This window comes from Heterodontus francisci, chromosome 4 (genome assembly GCF_036365525.1).
Source record: "Heterodontus francisci isolate sHetFra1 chromosome 4, sHetFra1.hap1, whole genome shotgun sequence".
Lineage (NCBI taxonomy): Eukaryota > Metazoa > Chordata > Chondrichthyes > Heterodontiformes > Heterodontidae > Heterodontus > Heterodontus francisci.
The window spans coordinates 42,875,383-42,896,063 of NC_090374.1; the positions used below are offsets into that span (position 1 = coordinate 42,875,383).

The 20,681-nt window shown below is 40.7% G+C and overlaps 1 protein-coding gene across 3 annotated transcripts in view; it reads left to right on the plus strand.

Annotated features, from left to right (window-relative positions):
- erbin (erbb2 interacting protein) overlaps positions 1-20,681 on the plus strand; it is a 287,800-nt gene that overhangs the window by 246,120 nt on the left and 20,999 nt on the right. For 2 of the 3 annotated variants that reach the window (XM_068029426.1, XM_068029427.1), the window contains exons 19-22: positions 5,251-5,425; positions 6,822-8,427; positions 14,944-15,087; positions 17,094-17,216. In XM_068029426.1, coding sequence (XP_067885527.1) covers positions 5,251-5,425; positions 6,822-8,427; positions 14,944-15,087; positions 17,094-17,216 — 2,048 coding nt within the window. The remainder of the gene's footprint in view (positions 1-5,250; positions 5,426-6,821; positions 8,428-14,943; positions 15,088-17,093; positions 17,217-20,681) is intronic. The other variant, XM_068029428.1, reaches the window with a different exon arrangement.

Sequence of the window (20,681 nt, forward strand, 5' to 3'; positions counted from 1 at the left end):
TCTTTTAATATCTCCAGTATTCTGAGTGTGTGCTTAAAGCAGTTGGATGACTGGCTTGATTTCTAATTTCTGTAGCCGCTGCTTTGAATACAACCGAGTGGCTTGCTAGGCCATTTCAGAGCGTAGTTACGAGTCAGCCACGTTGCTGTGGGTCTGGAGTCACACATAGGCCAGACTGTGTAAGGATTGCAGATTTCCTTCCCTTAAGGACATTAGTGAATCAGTTGGGTTTTTACAATAGACCTTTGGCTTCATGGTTGCCATTACTGATATCAGTGTTTTTTAATTCCAGATTTATTTAACTGAATTCAATTCACAATCTTCCATTCTGGGATTTGAAATCACATCTCCTGAATTATTAGTCTAAACTCTGAATTACTAGTCCAGTAACATAACCATAATGCTACCATACCCGGCTTATAAGATGGTTTTTATTTTTATTTATTTATTTTTATTTTATAGAGGCCAAAGGGCCTCTTCACTATTATTCTGTGATTCTGTGAAAAGTATCTAGTGTACATCTTATTGATTTATAATTGAATTGAATAACCAGAAACATTGTTGTAGAATCAATGCTATTTGCAAAATGCTTTTCGAAATCATAACAGCAATTGTATGCATTTAAATAGCACCTTTAGGATAATAAAACATCCCAAGGTGCTTCACGAGCATTATCAGACAAAATTTGACATTGAGACACAAGGACGTATTGGGACAGGTGACAAAGGTAGGTTTTAAGGAGCGTCTTAAAGGAGGAGAAAGAGGCAGAGGTTTAGGGAGGGAATTCAGAGTTTAGGGTCTCAACAGCTGAAGGCATGGCTACCAATGGAGGGGTGCAGGACATCAGGGATGCACAAGAGGCTAGAATTTGAGCAACGTACAGGCAGGATTGGATTGTAGGGCTGCAGTAGGTTTAAGAGATGGGGAGGGATGAGGCCATGGAAGAATTTCAACGAGGATGAGAATTTTAAAATCGAGACCGTGCTGGACCAGGAACCAATGTGGGTCAGTGAGCACAGGGATGGTGTTATGTTTGCTGCGAATCTGGATATGGGCAACAGTACTTTGGATGAGTCCATGTTTTTGGAGGTAGGAAGATGGGAGGCCGGCCAGGCAAGCATTGTAATAGTGAGTCTGGAGATAATAAAAGCACAAATAGGGGTTTCAGCAGCAGATGGGCAGAGACAGGGGCAGCAATGGGTGATAATACAAAGGTAATCTATAGCAACGTGCTATAGATATTGTGCAGATCATTGGTGAGGCCATTTCTGGAGTATGGTGTAAAGTTTTGGTCACCCTATATTTATAAAGCTCTTACAAAGGATTTGGAGAATAGCAGCCAGGAGGATTCCAATGCTGGGGGGATTAAATTATGAAGAGTGCTAAATTTATTTTTGCTCGATAAAGAAGACTGAGGAGAGTCACAATGCAGGCCTGCAAAATACTAAACGGTTGGATTAGCTTGGACAATGTGAATAGGATTAAAGAGCACAAGTACAAATTTCGTAACCATGGTTAGAGATTAGAAAAATACTTTCCCTCCCCTTCACAGCATGGTGCACATGTGTAGCAGACTCTCAAAAAAGGTGGTTGATCCTGAATCCGCACCTTTAGAAAAAGCTAAATAAATATCTGTTGAGTAGGTATAGAGAGATTAACAGCATTGCTTCAGTTTTTTCGAGGGAAGGTTCCCTGTTCTTGTGATCTACTTTGGCTCCCAGTTCCCCCACACCATCAATTTAAAGTTCTTATCCTCATTTTTAAATCCTTCCCATGGTTTTCATCAAGGCTGCATTTGCTGACAATGCAACCACTAGGTGGCACAGTACTTACACATGCACAAATGCAGGCTCTTCAACTGGAACGTCAGTGTCTGCAATGTTCAGGCAGCTGCTCAATTTATCACAGGAAATGCTTATGGCTCAATCTTTCTAGCAAGGTAACCTTACATTAAGTTGGATGGAAGCCCAGTAATGTGCTACTATGTAGTTATAGGGTACTAACTGTAATCCTCAGATCTATTTAATATTCCAGTAATGCTATTAAATACAAAATGAATTTTATTAAATTTCCATTGGAAGATAATGAATTGGCACCCCGATCGATGGAAAAGAAAATCGGACAGAGTATAAAATGTGCTGCCAATTCGTTAACGTGATTCGTTCACCCGAACGCATCTACTAGCTTCCCCCCCTCTCTTTTTCTCCCCCCCCCCCCCCCCCACCACCACTGGCCGCTCTTCCCCCTCAGCAACTTGCTTTCTCCCCCTCTTCCCTACTGGCCGCTTTCTCCACCCTCAACCACATGCTCCAGACCTTGCTGTTCTCTCTTTCCCCTCCACCCCCCCCACCCCTACCACTTCCCTGGCCAATTGTTTCCTGCTCGCACCACCCTGCTCTCCGGCTTCTTGCTCCTCAGCTAGCTCTGGGCCGCACCCACAGTTCATCAGTCACCAGGCACTGCCCGAAGAAGCAAGGCGGGCCACAAGGGGTGACAGGGCGATGTAGGAGCGAGTGGCTGAGAGGAGGGAAGCAGCGTGGCCTAGAGCTAGTGGCTGCAGGGGGATGGCAGGTAAGTGGGGAGCGAGCAGCCAGAGAGCGCGGTGGCTCGAAGCAAGGAGCAATCAGCCAGCAGTGGGGTGGAGAGCAGCGAGGTCTGGACCAAGCAGCTGAGGGGAGAAAGCGTCGAGGCCTGGAGCAAGTTGCCGAGGGGGGAGAACTCCAGCCTCAAAGTCTCCCATTCAGCTGCTCCCTCCAGCTGAGGGGGGGGGGGGGAGCTGGATACCCAATGGTGCTTTATTGCACATGCACAAAGATGGGCCTGGCGATGATAGCGCTGCGCAGGACGTCATCCGCGCATGCGCCACTAAATCCTGGCAAGATGTAGCTGCGCATGTGCGCAGCTTGGCGCACTCTGATGATGTCAGCAGGCTGGTGCATTGTCAGGAATCACTTTGTTTCATCATTCCTGTCTCTGGAATCACTTACAGCCTTGCAACCCCTCTGAGCATTACATTTACAACCTTAGATTCTTGTACACCACCTTCCTTCCCCACGCCCCCACTTCACTTTCAACCCACCATTGGTGATCACGCCTCCAATTACATAGTTTCTGCATAAGCATTGCATTTAATTGCTTAATGTATCAGATTTTCCTTTTCATGAAGGAGAAATGTATACTGCTAAATAGTAAAAGTTCTAAAGTTTATAGAGGGTTTAATCGAGTCAGTGCATGGAACCACTGAGAACTAGCTAGGAATCCTCACCAAGACTGAGGAGAGAGGTCAGGAGGAGTGTCTTTATGCAGCGGATTATTGGAGCATGGAATGTTTCACCACAGATTGGTTAAAGCAGAGATTATCGCATTTCTTTAGTGAAAACCTGGTAAATATTTGAAGCAGAGGAAGATATAGGCCATGGGGAATAAGTCGGGTAATGGGATTAGTTTTGGATTGTTCGAGCAAACAGTTGGCAAGCTTTAACCCGCAAGGTGCAAAAGAGTTATGAGGTGCTCCCTATAGTAATGCAATCCTGATGCCATAAAAGAAAAATAAACTTTAATGATTAAAAGTTTATGTATAGTTCAATATTTACATTAAAAAAGCATCCACACTTGAATTTCAGAACACAGCAGAAGTTTTTTTTGGTGTACTCTGTGGCTTTATTTTAACTTTAAGCATCTTGATGGAATAGTCAACTATTTCAGTAGCATACAGTCATAAGGTTGCATCCATTTTCCCAGAGCCGTCTACATTTTTCTGTAATACAGACCAGTTCAGCCTACAATGCAGATAGTGATTGGACCTTCCACTTCAGTAAATCCAGAAAAGAATATGCCCAAATGATCCAAACCCTAGTTAGGTTCTGCTTCAGTGGTGGATTTCAGGCAGCCTGATGCTTGTTTACATGAGCCCTAGCTCCCAAATCATTGGCCAGGATATTGAGGTTAGTGGCCAAAGTAACGCCACTCGCCTCGTACTTCGAAGAAAACAACTCAAAGATCTAGTAATCTCTGACATGGATTTCCCCTTTCCTGATCATTTGAATCTGGCATCAGGTCAAGGGGATCTCCAGGCCTCCAGCAACAGTGATGCTATCAAGCAAGGTAAGCAGTCAATCACAGTGAACCAGGAAATAAAATGCACTGAATATCCAACACTTTATATATAGATTTACAGGGAATGAAATAAAGATTGGAACATACACTTGAGAAGCTGAAATATAAACATTAAAAATTTAAGTTTTAAAAAAATTTGAATTTTTATCACACTGAAAATATTTGACACTACACAAATACAAAATTAGTTCTTCAGAGCCCGAGAGGTTGTTCAGCAGTAGTTATGACTTAGTACGCTGTTAAAAACCTAGTTACATCTCATAAACAAGGCAGTACTTTTGGGGGGTGGGGTGGTAGTTTAACAGCAAAAGAGAGGTTCTTGTCAGTTCAGTGATTTCTAACAGATTTTAACCTGTGGAAACTACAAATGTGCACTCTGTGGAGGAGCAGGGAATCACTGACAACAACTTCTGTGTTCCACATTTCTGTGTGGAAGCCAGAGGTAGCTGTCAGTTTCACAGTTGTAATAGATAGCAAATGTTGACCGTTTCACCATCGTTACAACTGCAAGATCTGGTCTATTATAGCGCGTTAAAACATTTCACATTTTTGCCTCAGGCATAAGTAAGCAATAATACCTTGAAGTTTAATTTAATTAAGTGGACACGTTTGCCCACTGTTGATTTGTTTTCTAGAAAATTGCAATAACTGAGTTGCAGACATTAGTTTCTACTGTAAATAGTGCTGTCTATCAAGTGAGTTTAGGCAGTGGGAACAGCTGTTGGCCTAAGAACAAGCCCAGCAGATTATGGATAGTTTAAACTTTTCACAGTTAAAATCACACGCATCATTGTAAATCTGTAATCTAATGTCTGCATTCGTGTTTATTTGATCTTCACTTGTAATTTGAGATTACCACAACCTCTTGATTAGATAAGCAACCATCTAAAAGCAGTGACTTACATTGGTTTATGGTTCGGTTGTGCTTTTTTTGTATCTCTCCCTATTCTTCCACACAGAGCCTAGGGGGAGGTGTTTAGGTGGGCTATTGGACTAGGAAAACAATCTTGCCATGGTCACAGGAATCTTGCAGTTCTGTCAAATCCATGATTATGGAGTGCATTTTACATACGTGCATGTGTGTGTATAATTGTATCCAATGATATTTGAATACTTTCTCCCCTCTCAAAAAAGATGATGCTGATTCCTTATTTGAGGAGATAATTCCAAACAGTAATCAGAACAACAGTAATTGTTCAACGCCGTCCAGGATATCGGATACAGTTTCCTTCAACACAGAAAGTAGCCAGGAGACCTTGCACTCTACCCCTGACAAAGATGCTAAAACTACCATCCTACTTCTTAAAAGGTAAAACCCATTGGACTGGTAAGAGAAATTGCCCTCTACTTACAGACAAAGTGAAAGAAAGATTGGATGACATGTTCATGAATGACCTGCGCCTTCCGAGCAAATGGGTTTTCAATATGTATGAATTATCAAAAATACGGAAATTAAATTCTGCATTCATTTTTTTTTTTAAGATCCCGACATTTCTGAGTTGACGACTAGTTATTCAATGTCTGTATGCTTTTTTATGATTTCCTTTAAAATTATACTTTCCACTTACCAACTCTGTCAAAACTTCTAATTTTAATGCACAGGCAAAAAACTTACAGGGTGCAGTTATTGTAATGATTGAACAGCCTCATCTTGCTGTGTGAAACAATACCTTGTTCAAATGAACTGAGAACTGGGCTTGATACTCCTGTGCAGCCTGGAAGCAAGGTTAGATTGTGAGCTACTATGCATGTGGTAAGCAAAAGCTCTTGTAGGAACACTGTCAGTGATTTCTTCCCCATCTCCCTTTTCTGGCTGGGGAATGGGGTCAGGTTTAGATTAACCTAATTCTAGTTTGTCAAAATTTATTCCCATACATTCAAATAATGAGGTCGACCATGTTGAAGATAGATCCTCAACCTTTCTGGTGATCAGCATCTTTTGGACAAAAAACTTTTTTAAAAATGTTGTGCAATGTCAAATGTTGACAACTTAATTTCATCATTTAACAATGACTTCTGACAGATCTATAAAAATAACTACAGGCTTAATGTATTCTAGACGTTGTAAGGTAAATAGAGTGGCTTAACCTCCAGTAGTAGGGCATTTAAGCAATAATTCCAGGATAGGAGACCAATTCTGCAGTAGACCTTAAAGTTTTGTGGCACACAAAAGTTGAAGAACATTGTACCATTTAACATTTTAACTTTGTACTGGACTTGCCTACTTTTCAGAAAAGAGAGGAATATCCGCAGAGAGAGTTTCAAATAGAATTTTTCATGTAATGTGAAATGAGAAATTAAGTACATTGGCAGCTCTGCTGTTAAATATTTTTCTTTGCTTGTAGAAACTATCTTGACAGCATTAAAAGTTGTAGATTTTCAACATCAGCTGCTTAGATTTATATAATATCTTTAATGTAATTTAAGGCACTATACCATCATACATCATTGCAGGTCACCGATCTGAAATTTGCTTTTTAAGAAATTCACAAAATCTAAATTCAGCACTGAACTTGCGGCCTTACAGTAAGTTGAATGGCTTCATTCTTTAAGCTAGCCATCCTTAATTACAAGCTATTATATCGTTTATCCATAGTTTGATTGTCAGTGAAATGCAATAATGTAATAACCTATGTATAAAAAAGGCTACTGGCTGTTTTCCTTTCGTTGTTGTTTCTAAGGTTTTTTTTTAATGTTATTTGCAGGAACAATCGAGGTGGTCTTCATGAAACATCTCCACTACTGCAAAATGGGACACGATCAAGCACACCACTTCAAGGCATTATGAAAAGTTATGAGAGCGTTGATTCTCCTACAGGGAGCAAAGAAGCCACGAAATTGTCTGAATTTGAATTCAATGTTGAGGAGAAACTAGCTCTCCTGGAGAGAGAGATTGATCTGAATAGTAATACGCAGCAATACCAGAAATTGTTCAAGTTTGGCATGAATAAGAATGAGCTTGCTGCAGAGGATGTGGTACAGAGATTAGATGCAGTAACTAAATGTAAAAATACTGTTGATGGAGAGATGAACATCTTTGAACAATCGTCAGGAAATATTTTGAAAGGTAATACAAAAGAAATAACAGAGCATATAAAGAATGGTAATGAAGTACCTAATGCTTTGCCTCAAAATCAAATAAATGGACGTCCAGAGGAAATTAAACAACCTCAATTCCACACACAAACAGAGCAACAAAGTTCACCTCTATTTTCAAATATTGATGCTGCTATCTCTAGGAGCACTGAAGAGCTGTCCCCACACATGGAGTGTGCTCAAGGGACAGTTGTCAAATCTCACAGTATAACACACATTGAGACAGGGGGGTTAAAAATTTATGATATCAATGACAATGGACCACATGAGCAAACCTTAATGGTAAGGACACCACCTGTAGCTGGACCTGGACAAAATATAATCCGCAGTAAGTCGGCCAGTCTTCTGAATGACCAGTCATTGCAACCGTTTACTGGAAATTCTGCATCATCATCAGATCTTATGTCATGCAAAAAAGCAGTGTACACATTTGATCAAAACTTTAACCCTCAAGGCATCAGTTTAAAGAGAGGTCCTATAGCTGTTGCACAGATGCCTCCAGTACCTCAGTACAATGTCCAGTACAGCAGCAGTGCAATAACCAAAGAGAATGTGTGGCCACAGAGACCAGCATTTCAAACAGAACAAGGCAATGTAGGATCTCATCACCTTCAAAGGTCTGAGACACTTGACAATGCCAATTATGTGAAACATTCTGCAAACATGAACTACTCTAATCGCAATAATGCCCAATCCAACACTTCTTACAACATGCAGCCAAGGATTGGATCTCGACAGGTGGAAATGTGGGGATGCCCACCAAATGAGAGATTGATTCAGGCCAGTCAGAGGTCTACCTTACAGAGACAGAGCAGTGTTTCATCCACTTCTTCTTCTGTTACTCTTCCTGAAGCTCATTACTGTAGGCGAGTTCCAGTACCTGAGGCGGATTATATGACCTACAGGGATTTACATACACTCGGAAGAGGCCCCCAGATAGTTCAGGGCTCACAAAGACCTCTATCTGCAAGGACTTATAGTGTTGATGGTCCAACTGCATCTAGGCCTCATAGTGCACGACCACATGTAACTGATGTTCCCGAGAGAACAATGTCTGTTAGCGATTTCAATTACTCACGAACTAGTCCGACTAAAAGACCCAACGTGAGGGTGAAATCTGAGCATTCACTTCTGGATGCACAGGGGTCCAATAAGGTGCCACCTGATTGGAGGGAACAGGTGTTACGTCACATTGAAGCCAAAAAGTTAGAAAAGGTACGTACCCTCTCTCTTTAGTTGCCTTAGTCAAACCTTGATATGTTGAATGAATAGACCATTATAAGTACCAAAGCAAGATTGCATGCTAGTGTGACTAGAACAATTATAGACAAATTTACAAGCATAATTCCCAGTTCTGGACACTAATAATAACCTAAAGATTCTCTCATGCTTTTCCACCTTTTCTAATATCTGATCATATTTGTACCAAACATATGTTAGTTTAGTGAATATAGATTTGGTGCAGATTTAATGCAAATACATCATCTTTAATAAAATTGCAGTATTCCTTTCAAAGTAGACTAGCTATTTTCATGAGCAGTTTTTGCATTGTTACTTTTTTGTGTTTTGAATTAAGTGTGGGTAAGGAAGAGATTAATATTAAAGTTCCTGCATTTTCAGTGGATTGTTGATCATGAATTGTTTACAACCTGCAACACTACCTCATCTTAGTGTGTGTCTGTTTACTTGTGAACAAGGCCCATGCCATCCATCAGCTTACTCTGGATGACTGCATGACATTTGTGCTCTTGACAGAAACCTGACCGAGAGGTGATGACACCTTCCCCCTAAATGAAGCCTCCCTGTATGGCTATACCTACCATCATTTGCTCCACCCAAACCCCATGGTGGATTGTGTGGCTCTTGTCACCAAAGCACTCTTTGGCTTGTCCCCTGCTCCTCTAGCATCTTTTGAGCATCTTGCTTTGTTCCACTCCTCTCGCCTGTCATTTGAAATCCTCTTCCTGTACCGCCCACCCAAGTACCATGCTAATTGTTTTACTGTGATATCTTCACTGCTTTCCTCCCCCAGACTCTACACTGATCGACTTTTCATCCCCAGTGATTTCAACCTCCACCTCATGATCTGTCTGCTCTGAGTTCACTGGCCTCCTACATTTCCTTAATTTCTCCCTCCACATAAACATCCCTACCCATATTCATGGCCGCCCCCTTGACCTTGTCATCTCACCTGGCCTCGCTACTTCCATTGTGTCAATCACAGATAAAGCCATCTCAAATCGCATTCTTATATTGCTCTCCATCCTCATTCCCCTTCTTTCTCCAAAGCCTATATCCTTCTGTATCTGTCCCTGGAAAAAAAACTCTTCCATTCACTTACAACTGCACTTTCAATATATCAACTTTCCAACCTTTGGCTCTGCATTCACCGTGAAATTTCTTGTTTAAAATTTTTTGTTGTGGGATGTGGATGTCGCTGGCTAGGACAGCATTTATTGCCCATCCCTAATTGCCCTTGACCTGAGAGGCTTGCCTGGCCATTTCAGAGGGCATTTTAAGAGTCAGCCACATTGCTGTGGGTCTGGAGTCACATGTAGGCCAGACCAGATAAGGATGGCAGAATTCCTTCCATAAAGGACATTCGTGAACCAGATGGGTTTTTACAGCAATCGACAGTGGTTTCACAGTCACCATTAGACTAGCTAAATTCAAATTTAATTCATATTTCGCCATCTGCCGTGGTGGGATTCGATCCTATGTCTCCAAAGAATTAGCCTGGGCTCTGGATTACTTGTTTAGTGACATTACCACTAGGCCACCGCCTCCCACTATTGTATTCTGATAAAAGGTCATCAACCTGAAACATTAACTTTGTTTCTCTTTCCACAGATGCTGTCAGATCTGCTGAGTATTTCCAGCACTTTGTTTTTATTTCAGATTTCCAGCATCTGCAGAATTTTGCTTTTATTTATTAATATTGTATCCTGCTCTGCCAAAACCACTTAATTCCAGGATCATCCTGGAATGCAAAGATAATCCCTGGCTGCTTTTCTTAAACTCCTCTCCCCTGCCTTCTCCACCATCACCTTCAAAACAGTGGTGAGGAGATCATTAAGCTTTTTCTAACTAAGATTGAAACCATCTGTTCAGCTGCTTTCCTCCATTCCCCTACCCCACTGGGCCATACTTCCTCTAAGGTTCCCCCTGCCCTAGCCGTAAACTCAAATCTTTTAGTTTCTCTCCTATCTCTGCTCATGCCCTCCCAAGCCCATGAGAGCCACCTCCTGCTCCCTCAATCCTATTCTCACAAAACTGCTGACAACCCAACTTCCCTACCTGGCCCCCATTTTAGCTGATATTGTTCACTTCTCAGGTACTGTCACCCCTCTCCTTCAAATTTGCTGTCATCACCCCTTGCAAAAAAAAAAAACCCTTGACCTCTCCATCTCTAACCTCCTTTACTCTCCAAAGTCCTTGAATGTGCTGTCACCTCCCAAATTCATGCCAATATATTTCCCGGATCTCCTCCTTCCAATCTGGTTTCTGTTCCTCTACAGTACCAAAAGGGCTCTTAATAAAGTATAAATGACCTTGCTGGCGACTGTGATTGTAGTAATCTAATTGCTCCTCATCCTTCCCGACCTGTCTACCCACACTATCTTCCCAAGGCTTCTCTGTTGAGCTTGGTGGGGCTGCACTCGCCAGGTTTCGTTCTTATCTATTGAATCATGTCCAATGAATCACATGCAATGGCTTCTCTTCCCTCTCCCACACTGTCACCTCTCGTCTCCCCTAAGGATCTATCCTTGGCCGTTTCCTGTTTCTCCTCTACATGCTTCCCCTCAGCAACATCATCCGAAAACACATCCGGTTCTACGTGTATGTCCAGTTCTACCTCGCCAGCACCTCTTTCAGCCCCTCCACTGTCTCTTGATTATCAGACTGCTTGTCGAACATTCAGTACTGAATGAACATAAATGCCCTCAAACTAAATATTGGGAAGAACAAAGACACCACCTTTAGTCCCTGCCACAAATTCCAATCCCTAGCCACCAACACAATCATTCTCCCTGGCACCTGTCTGAGGCTGACCAGACTCTTCACAACCTTGGTATTGCATCCGATCCCAAGATGAGCTTCCAACCACATATCCATGCCATCACTTAACACCATCTATTTCCATCTCCATAACATCACTTGAAAGTGCCCCTGCCTCGGCTCATCTGCTGCTGAAACCCTTATTAATAAAAATCTTTTTGTTATCTCTAGACTTGAATGTTTCAGTGCACTCCTGTCTTCCACCCTGCATAAAGTTAAGCTCGTCAAAATTCTGCTGCCCAGGTTATAACTTGTACCCAGCCCTGTTCACCACCATCCCTGTGCTTGCTGACCTAACCCCGGTTAAGCAACATCTCAATTTTCAGATTCTCATCCTTGCTTGTAAGGGGTGTGGGTGGTCCACTATTCACCTCCCAACTGACCACAATCATGTTTAGCCCCTGATTGTCTTTAGGGTCAAATAAACAGACAAATAACAGATTTTCTGATAGGTTAAAAAAAAACTTTTTAAACAAATTCTGAAATGATCACAACCTCTCTAACGTTCACCCATGCATACATACACAGGAATAGATAGATTGAGAGAAAAGGGTAAGAGGTAGTTTAAAGTCCCAAGTGAGGTAAATGTTCGTAGTTTACAGAAGATTATTGAGTCTTCTCAGGAGGGAAGGTCTTTAAAAGTTGCAGATCTGATTTGAACTTGTGGAGGTATTGTGAAGCTCTAGTGGTTGTAATACAGCCCAAAGCTGGTGGTGTGTAGTTTGTTACCTTCACAGATGGTTAGTCTCAGTCACTTTGTGATGTCTCTGCAATGGTGGCTGTTCTTGGTCAGCAGAGTTCTTCTCTTACCTTCTCCCAAGCTTTTTGTGACATTGGCTTGATCTCCCCTCTCACTTTCCAGAGAGCTTCCTTTTTAAGGTCGAAATCTATCACACATGAGTTTCTGTGAGGAGACGCATGGCCCTCTCCCCTGTTGTGACCGCACAATGGATCAGAGTGATGAGCATGGCCATCGTTTGATGTTTGAATGGGAATCATTGTTATGATGTTGCTGCTTCACACCTTATTTATCTTGGTTTGGCTATGAGTCAGACTGTCTCCAACATCCTCTGTTAGTTCACTCGTGTCGCTCAGGGTCATTAAAATGCAATAGCTCCTTTCAGTTTCAATGTTGTATTGTACTGATGGAAATTGAGCTCGCAGCATGCACGCTCCCCAGAGCTGTTTCAGGCGAGGTTAACGAGCCTCATCTTTGCAGACGAGTTTGGGGATTTCCAGTACAGGAGGGGTCACATGTCCGCCACTCCATTTTGACTGTGATTTAGTTTTAAACAGTTGACTTTTTAACTTCATAATTCCATCATTTCATTGTTTATTTCATCATTGCTCCCTCCGAGCATGACATTTTAATTTCTCTCATCTCTGCTCGTGCCCTCTCCATGCCCATCTTGTCCATGACAGCCACCTCCTGCTCCCTCAATCCTATTCCCACAAAACTGCTGACAACCCACCTTCCCTACCTGGCAGCCATTTTAACTGATAATGTTCACTTCTCCTCAGGTACTGTCAGCTCTCTCCTTCAAATGGCTCCTACTGTGCATGACACTTGTTTTCAAATTCCTCCATGACTTTGCCTCTCCCTATCTCTGTAAACTTCTCTAGTCCTACAATCCTCCGAGATATCTGCGCTCCTCCAATTCTGCCTGCTTGAGCATCCCCGATTTTAATCGTTGCATCACTGGTGGCAGTGCTTTCAGCCACTGAGGCCCTAAGCTCTGGCATTCCCTGTCTAAACCTCTCCAGCTCTCTATCTCTCTCTCTCATTTTAAGATCCCCTTTCAAACTTAACTCTTTTACCAAACCTTTGGCCATCTGTCCTAATGTTTCCTTATGTGGCTCAGTGTCAAATGTTTTCTGATGATAATCCTGTGAAGTTCATTGGAATGCTTTACGATGTTAAAGGCATTGCATAAATGCAAGTTGTTTTTGTATTTTCATCAGATTTAAAAGTAACTTTGCACTTTAAGAATATGTTGTTTATATAAACGTGCATGCTGAGAGCTCAATTTCCAACAGTACAATACAACATTGATCATCCATTAAATCGTAGTTCCTAAAGAAAAATGGATGTGAAAACACCACCTCATTAATTTTGATTTTTTTTTAAATTTGGAAAGCATTTGTTCTACGTTTTAACCTTTTTCAAGTTTACATGTTCTCTTTTGAATTCAGTACATTATTCGGTAATGAAGTTTGCTTTATACTATTCCTTCTCATACATATGCCATGTTCACAGTCCTGAGTTGACAGGGTTACTTTTCGCGTTAGTCCCAGAATAATCCTCGAATTTATGAAAGAAGCCGATCTGTGTTTCAAGAAGCTTTTTGTATTATTTGCATATATATGCACCCTTTTAGAATTTGAATTGCTTTTGGAATTACTTCCACAGCCAATTTTTATCAATATACTTTGTTGGGGAGATATCACTTGATAATGTTATATGATAGAAAAGACATGCATTTATTGGAATGAGCATATCATATAGTTAAATCTTTGTTTTTAAAAAAGTGACGACATTATTCAAGGAATGATGCATATATTTTTAATAGGTTAGAGAAAGGTATACTGCAATTTAAGTATATCATCATTGATTACACCCTTATTAGGAATCCTTGTTCCATAACATTGCATGAACAAACCATCCTGTTAACTGCATGTAATGCTAATAGTTTTTAACCTCACTGTTCAGTGAAATAAAATTTGTGTTCAGCAAGTGATTGGCAGATTAGTACTACAGACACAAAGAAAGTTAGAAAATCATCTTTCTTGTCTCTTAAATGCAAAAGATCATGCTCAAGATAAAATCTATTGTTAAACCTCGCATAATTGCATGCTTTTAGTATTTGGCCCTGTAACTATTTACCAAGATGTTAATTTGAACAAAATACACTTGAGCTGACATTTAGAAACATAAAGTTCCTGATAGCCAAGAAGTTGGAGACTCTCGCATGTTTTAACTGACAATTGCTCACTATCAAGCAACATCCGCAGCAAATGTGAATAAGAACGAATGGCACCTGACTGGAACTTCAAATTATTTAAAATGCATATCACATTTCAGGGCAATCATTTTCAGCTTGCATTGCTTCATCACTTGTTGGAAATAAACCTAGTGTGTAGTCCTAGGTTGTTCCATGTATATTTTTTTATTCACCTTTATGTAAAACACACATTTTTCAAAATAATTTTTTGCTTCCCTCTTCAAGTACCACCTGAAATGGTAACCAAGCAAGTTTCTCCCAAGCCTTTGACTGGTGTTGTGTAACCAGCCAGTAAGACTTTTAGCAATCAACTTAGATTTTTTTTGACCAACTCCATTTACATGTGAACACTATTGTAACTCAAAATTATTGTACTGATAGAAAAATTACCATATTTTCTAAAATGTATCTTAAGATCCAAAGTTGGGTTACCTTCACCTGCATATTTGCTGGATGTTTTTAGAAACTACACTGAAAACATGGGTGCATATTCAAACTAACCTTATGACAGTTGTGTCAGAGTATGTTTTGTGTTTTGCATGCTATTTCTGTTTGCATGATGCTTTGAGTCTTTGGGGGGAAAGCTGTCTCTTGCAAATTATCCTGTGTTACTGCATGCTGCACTAATCTCTGTTAAAGCTGTGGAATTTTCTTGTCCCTCTTTATTCAGAGCATGCTGTCTAGATCGTTTAATTTCAATTATGCTGCTTTTAGCAGCATGCACTCTGGAAGCTGTAGGGAACTGCACGACAGCCAGGGCAACGTTGCCTTGAGTGTTGCAGACGGAAGGAATTCCGGAGTGCACATGTTCCGTGTGAGTACCAACAATGGGCCATTATCATGAATGAGTTTTGTAGCAAGTAATTGAACAATCCTAGCTACAAGAATTTTTTTAATTAAATGTCAATCTTCAGGTTGCAAAGAACGATAAAAGTTCTTGCCCCTCTCTGGTTATATATGCAAATTCTTTATCAGATCACTTAAGTTCACTACTCTTATGCATTTTCAGCTCCTAACACAAGACATAAATAACTTTGATCTCAACTCAGTTTTAATTGCACTTTATAGAAAACCCTTCAGTTTTTTTTTCTAAGTATTTCTTCGCTCCCACCTCTTGCAATTTTCTATTTTCTCTTCTGTTACAAAAATGCTGTTGCAAAGGTGCTGGCAGCTATATGTTGTCTCATTTATGTGGCTGTTCTTCATGTTTGAGCTTGGACAGAGGGCCTCAGCTGATTATTTTATCTTGGGGGCCATTGTGGTCAAGCTCACTTGATGTCCACATAAGTGCATTTTCCAGCAGGGATTGCTGAAAAGCAGTCAGGAGTGGGAACTCTGGCTGATATCCCCAATCTCTAGCCAGAGCTGAAGCCAGTAGCAGGATCCTTACTGCTCTTCTGACAGAGATTATCTAAGTAAGCAAAAATCAAATCTGAGCTTTCCAAATGGCAATGTCCTAATTTTATTATATGTAAAGGCATCATACCACTCTGAAATGTAGTCATTGGAGATGTTGATATTGCTTTCAATCATGATCACAGCTTTCAAATCTTAAAAATTCAGATCGCTTTTGACCTGTTTAGCCATGAAGCTAAAATGTTTAACTTTGCTATGCAATTACTTTACTTAGTATACACATTTATGAAAAAGCTTGGCAATGTAGTTTTAAAAGCTTAGATTTTAATACTAAATAATCAAAACTCAAAACCCAAATGCCTGGTTGTTCTCCAGTGCCAGGCTGTCTTATATGTATAGCTTACTGTTTACTTGCAATCATTGCAAGTTTGTGGCTGTAAAAGTAATTGGGAAAGTTTTGTTCAATACTTGAGTCCTAAAAACATACCTCAGTTCAGAGTCAAACTCCAAAAAATACAAATAGTGGACAGTTCAGAACTAATCTGAGCTGCTTTGTTAAATATAGATGTGGCTTGTGACATTGCGTGCATGTTTACATCACACTGTAGTATATACTAACTGTACACTTTCCCAGTTTTAGCAAGTTATTTTTCCAATTTTCAGTGATGAATTCACAGACATTTAGTTCTGTATTGTGAATGTCATTTCACATTGCAATAGCGTGTCTTCCACAGATGCCAGTGGAGCAACAAAAACCCAAATAAAGTCAGCATATTACAAAAGGATGGAAGTTACTTAAGAATACTCAAGTAACCTCTAGGTTCAAAAAGCCATTACAAACTTACAACGGTTTGACTTCATTTGAATTTCTTGTGGTTACCTTGTGGTTGCTTCCCGTATTCATTATTTTCTATGATATCATGTGATTTACAAGCACTTTGTAATTGTCATTTGATGGCCAAAGCTGTGTAGTTTTTCCACATTAAATTATAAAACTAGACTAACTTTATGTATCAAAAGCATGTACTGTGTATCTTCCTGTCCCATTCCTTGGTTCTTTTTAAATGTATTGTTGCCGTGGTTCAGTTAGAAATTATATTTTTATATAAATGTATATTTAAAATGGAGCACTCGTTCAGCCTAGGCTTTTGTTGCTTGCTTAGCTTTTGTCAAATTAATGAAATTATGCTGCTGAAGTCTTGATTTACACATGGACAGAAAGTTATCTTAACTCGCTACCTAAAGTGATTCTAATCCAGTGGGTATATTTGTTCCTTTCTCTTTTTCAAATAACACAATGGTTACAGTAGGGATAAACTCTTTCATTTTGGCTAAGTGTAAACTATAAACATTTTCGTCAACTAAAATTTTAAGCAAGTTTTTAAATGAAACCCTTCAGTTACTTTTATCAGTTCTTTATAATCAAGTTCCTAAGTGGTTTATGTTTTCACATTTTGATTATAGTATCCATCACAAGGTAACAGTATTGGGGACCCAAATCAAGATGATGTCTTCAGTGTTGGGCAACAGAATTACTCATCTGGCACACATGTTATGAAGGATCTTCCGCCAGACAGCACGAGAAAAGTAAGTGTGCTACAAGTGATCAGACATAAGAATATTTTATGGAGTAATTCAACATCAGGTTGCTGCCCTTTTCAATGTTGTGCATTGTAAACATTTTCCTTGCCATTTGCCAGGTGTTAATTTTGGTAACAGCATTTTTGAAAAAAGTTGAAAATATATCTTTAATATCTCATAAGGTATAAAATGGATACCATGAATGACAGCAGTGGTATTATGCCCTATTTTACAGGCTATTTTAGATTGGAAAGGATAATGAGGCACAAACCACAACATATTCATTGTCTAAATGAGTTGCAAGCTTTACTTTTAGTGATCAAAGGTGGTTAATCAAAAATACCAAATAAAAATCTTCCTAATTTTTCACTTAAATTAGGCAGGTGTTGATCAGGAATTCTGTTTCATCATAAAAGGTACGGGTACTTCCTTTAATCGGGTACTGGGTTTAATTAGATGCTAGTTCTGCCATTATATGTTGCTGTATTGCATTGCCTGAGACGCATTATCCTCATAGCTACTCACCACTAGAATGCCACTAAACCTGCAGCTAGACGAGCATTGAAGCTGTGCATGTCTATTTATCCTTGTACTCTTGCCTAGTTTGATATATAGGTCGTGTAGTAACTACAGACATCAGTGTTGCTCATTGTTTAGTTGATATGGCCTGTACTTGCTGTAGAATTAAATTGGACCCATTTACAGTGGATTTCAGTTTGATCAATTTGGAAAGATAATGACTGCAAAAAATGTGGACCATGATGGTCATCCCGTAATAATGTAAGCCCAAAACCAGTACTGTGAGCAGAACCTCAGCTAGCTGTTCTAAGTGTCACTCAGCAAAGTTGAACTGTGAAGCAGCACTGAAAGTAGGAACTCCCATTTAATTAAAAATTAACTTAAAAACATTCTTTTAACTTTTAATATTCTGCTTTTTAATTAAATATGGCTGTTCATTGTATCAATCAAATAATGTTTTGTTTATTTATTCTTTGGATGTAGGCAAGGTAAAGGAAAATCCCAAGGCTTTTTATAAGTATAACCAGGGAAAGAGTAGGGCCCATTAGGGACCAAAGTGGCAATCTGTGTGTGGAGCCGGAGGATGTAGGTGAGGTTTTAAATGATTACTTTTCATCTGTGTTCACTATGGAGAAGGGCGATGTAGGTGTAGAGATCAGGGAGTGGGATTGTGATATACTTGAACAAATTAGCATTGAAAGGGAGGAAGTATTAGTAGTCTTAGCGGGATTAAAAGGGGATAAATCCCAGGCCCAGATGAGATGTATCCCAGGCTGCGATGTGAGGCAAGGGAGGAGATTGCAGGGGCTCTGACACAAATTTTCATATCCTCTCTGGCCACAGGAGACAGCAAATGTGGTACCATTATTCAAGAAGGGTAGTAGGGATATGCCAGGTAATTTCAGGTCAGTGGTAGGGAAACTATTGGAAAAAATTCTGAGGGACAGGATTAATCTCCACTTGGAGAGGCGGGGGTAAATCAAGGATAGTTAGCATGGCTTTGTCAGGGGGAGATCATGTCTAACAAATTTGATTGAATTTTTCGAGGAGGTGATTAGGTGTGTAGTTGAGGGTAAAGCAGTTGATGTAGTCTGTATGGACTTCAATAAGGCTTTTGATAAGGTCCCGCATGGGAGATTGGTCAAAAAGGTAAGAGCCCATGGGATCCAGGGCAATTTGGCAAATTGGATCCAAAATTGGCTGAGTGGCAGGAGGCAGAGGGTGATGGTCGAGGGTTGTTTTTGCAGTTGGAAGCCTGTGACCAGTGGTGTATTGCAGGGATCGGTGCTGGGTCCTTTGCTCTTTGTAGTGTACATTAATGATTTCGACATAGATATAGGAGGTATGATCAGTTTGTAGATGACATGAAAATTGGTGTCGTAAATAGTGAGGAGGAAAGCCTTCGATTACAGGACAATATAGATGGGCTGGTAAGATGGGTAGAGCTGTGGGAAATGGAATTTAATCCTGAGAAGTGAGGTGATGCATTTTGGGAGGGCTAACAAGGCAAGGGAATATACAATGGATGGTAGGACCCGAGGAAGTACAGAGGGACCTTGGTGTACTGGTCCATAGATCACTGAAGGCAGCAGCACAGGTAGATAAGGTGGCCAGCCAAGACAAAGAATGTAAGTGCAGGGAGGTTATGATGGAGCTATATAGTTAGGCCACAACTGAAGTACTGTGTACAGTTCTGAAGGATGTGATTGCACGGGAGAAGGTGCAGAGGAGATTCACCAGGATGTTGCCTGGGCTGGAGCAATTCAGTTATGAAGAGAGACTGAATAGGCTAGGGTTGTTTTCCTTAGAGCAGAGAAGGCTGAGGAGGGAGCTGATTGAGGTATACAAAATTATGAGAAGCGTAGATGGGAAGAAACTTTTTCTCTTGGCGGAGGTGTCAGTGACCAGGGGGCATAGATTTAAGGTGAGGAGATTTGAGGGAAAAAATTTTCACCCAGAGGGTGGTTGGAATCTGGAACACACTGCCTGAAGAGGCAGGAATCCTCAACATTTAAGCAGTATTTAGATGAGCACTTGAAACGCCATAGCATACAAGGCTACGGGCAAAGTGCTGGAAAATGGGATTAGGATAGGTGCTTGATGGCTGACATGGACACGATGGGCTGAAGGGCCTCCTTCTGTGCTATGTAACTCTATGATTCTATGCTGGCAAGGCTGCATTTTCATGCCCATTCTTAATTGTCCTGAGAAGGTGGTGGTACATCTTTTTGAATCACTTCAGTCCTTGATAGTCTGTGACTTGGAGGGGAACTGGGAAGTGATAGTGTCCAGACAACGTTATTGCTCTTGTCCTTGACCTAGGAATCACAGGAGCAAACTGCTGTCCAAGTAACTGATGACTGCAGTGCATGCTGCAACCACAGTACACTAGTGGTAAAGAGGGTGGATATTGCATTCATGACAGGGGAAGTCAATGCAGTGAAGTGCTTTGTTCTGGCTGTATTGAGCTTGAGTGTTGCAACTGCACACATCCAGGCCAGTCATGATAATTCCATCACACTTCTGTCTTCAGACTTGAAGATGGTGGAAAAGCATTGTAGGGTTAGGAGATTAGCCATTTGTTAGAGTACCCAGCCCTACCATGTTCTTGTAGCTATGGTGCTGATACGGCTCGTCCGGTTCAGCTTCTGGTCAGTGGTGACTTCCCAAGATGCTGATGGTGGGATCTCATGCTAGTGGCATCATTGACGGTCAAGGAGAGTTGATGGAATTTTCTCTTGTTTGAGATGATCATTACTTGGCACATATTTGGTGTGAATGTTACCTGCTGCTTTTCAGCCCAACCAGGATGTTATTAAGGTCCTGCTGTAGGCTGATGTGGGTTCCTTCATTATTGAAGGAAGTCATGAATAGAGAAAAACACGAAGAGTCAGCGACAGCCCAATTCCTGATGGAGGGAAGTTAGTTAATAAAGCAGCTGAAGGTAGTTAG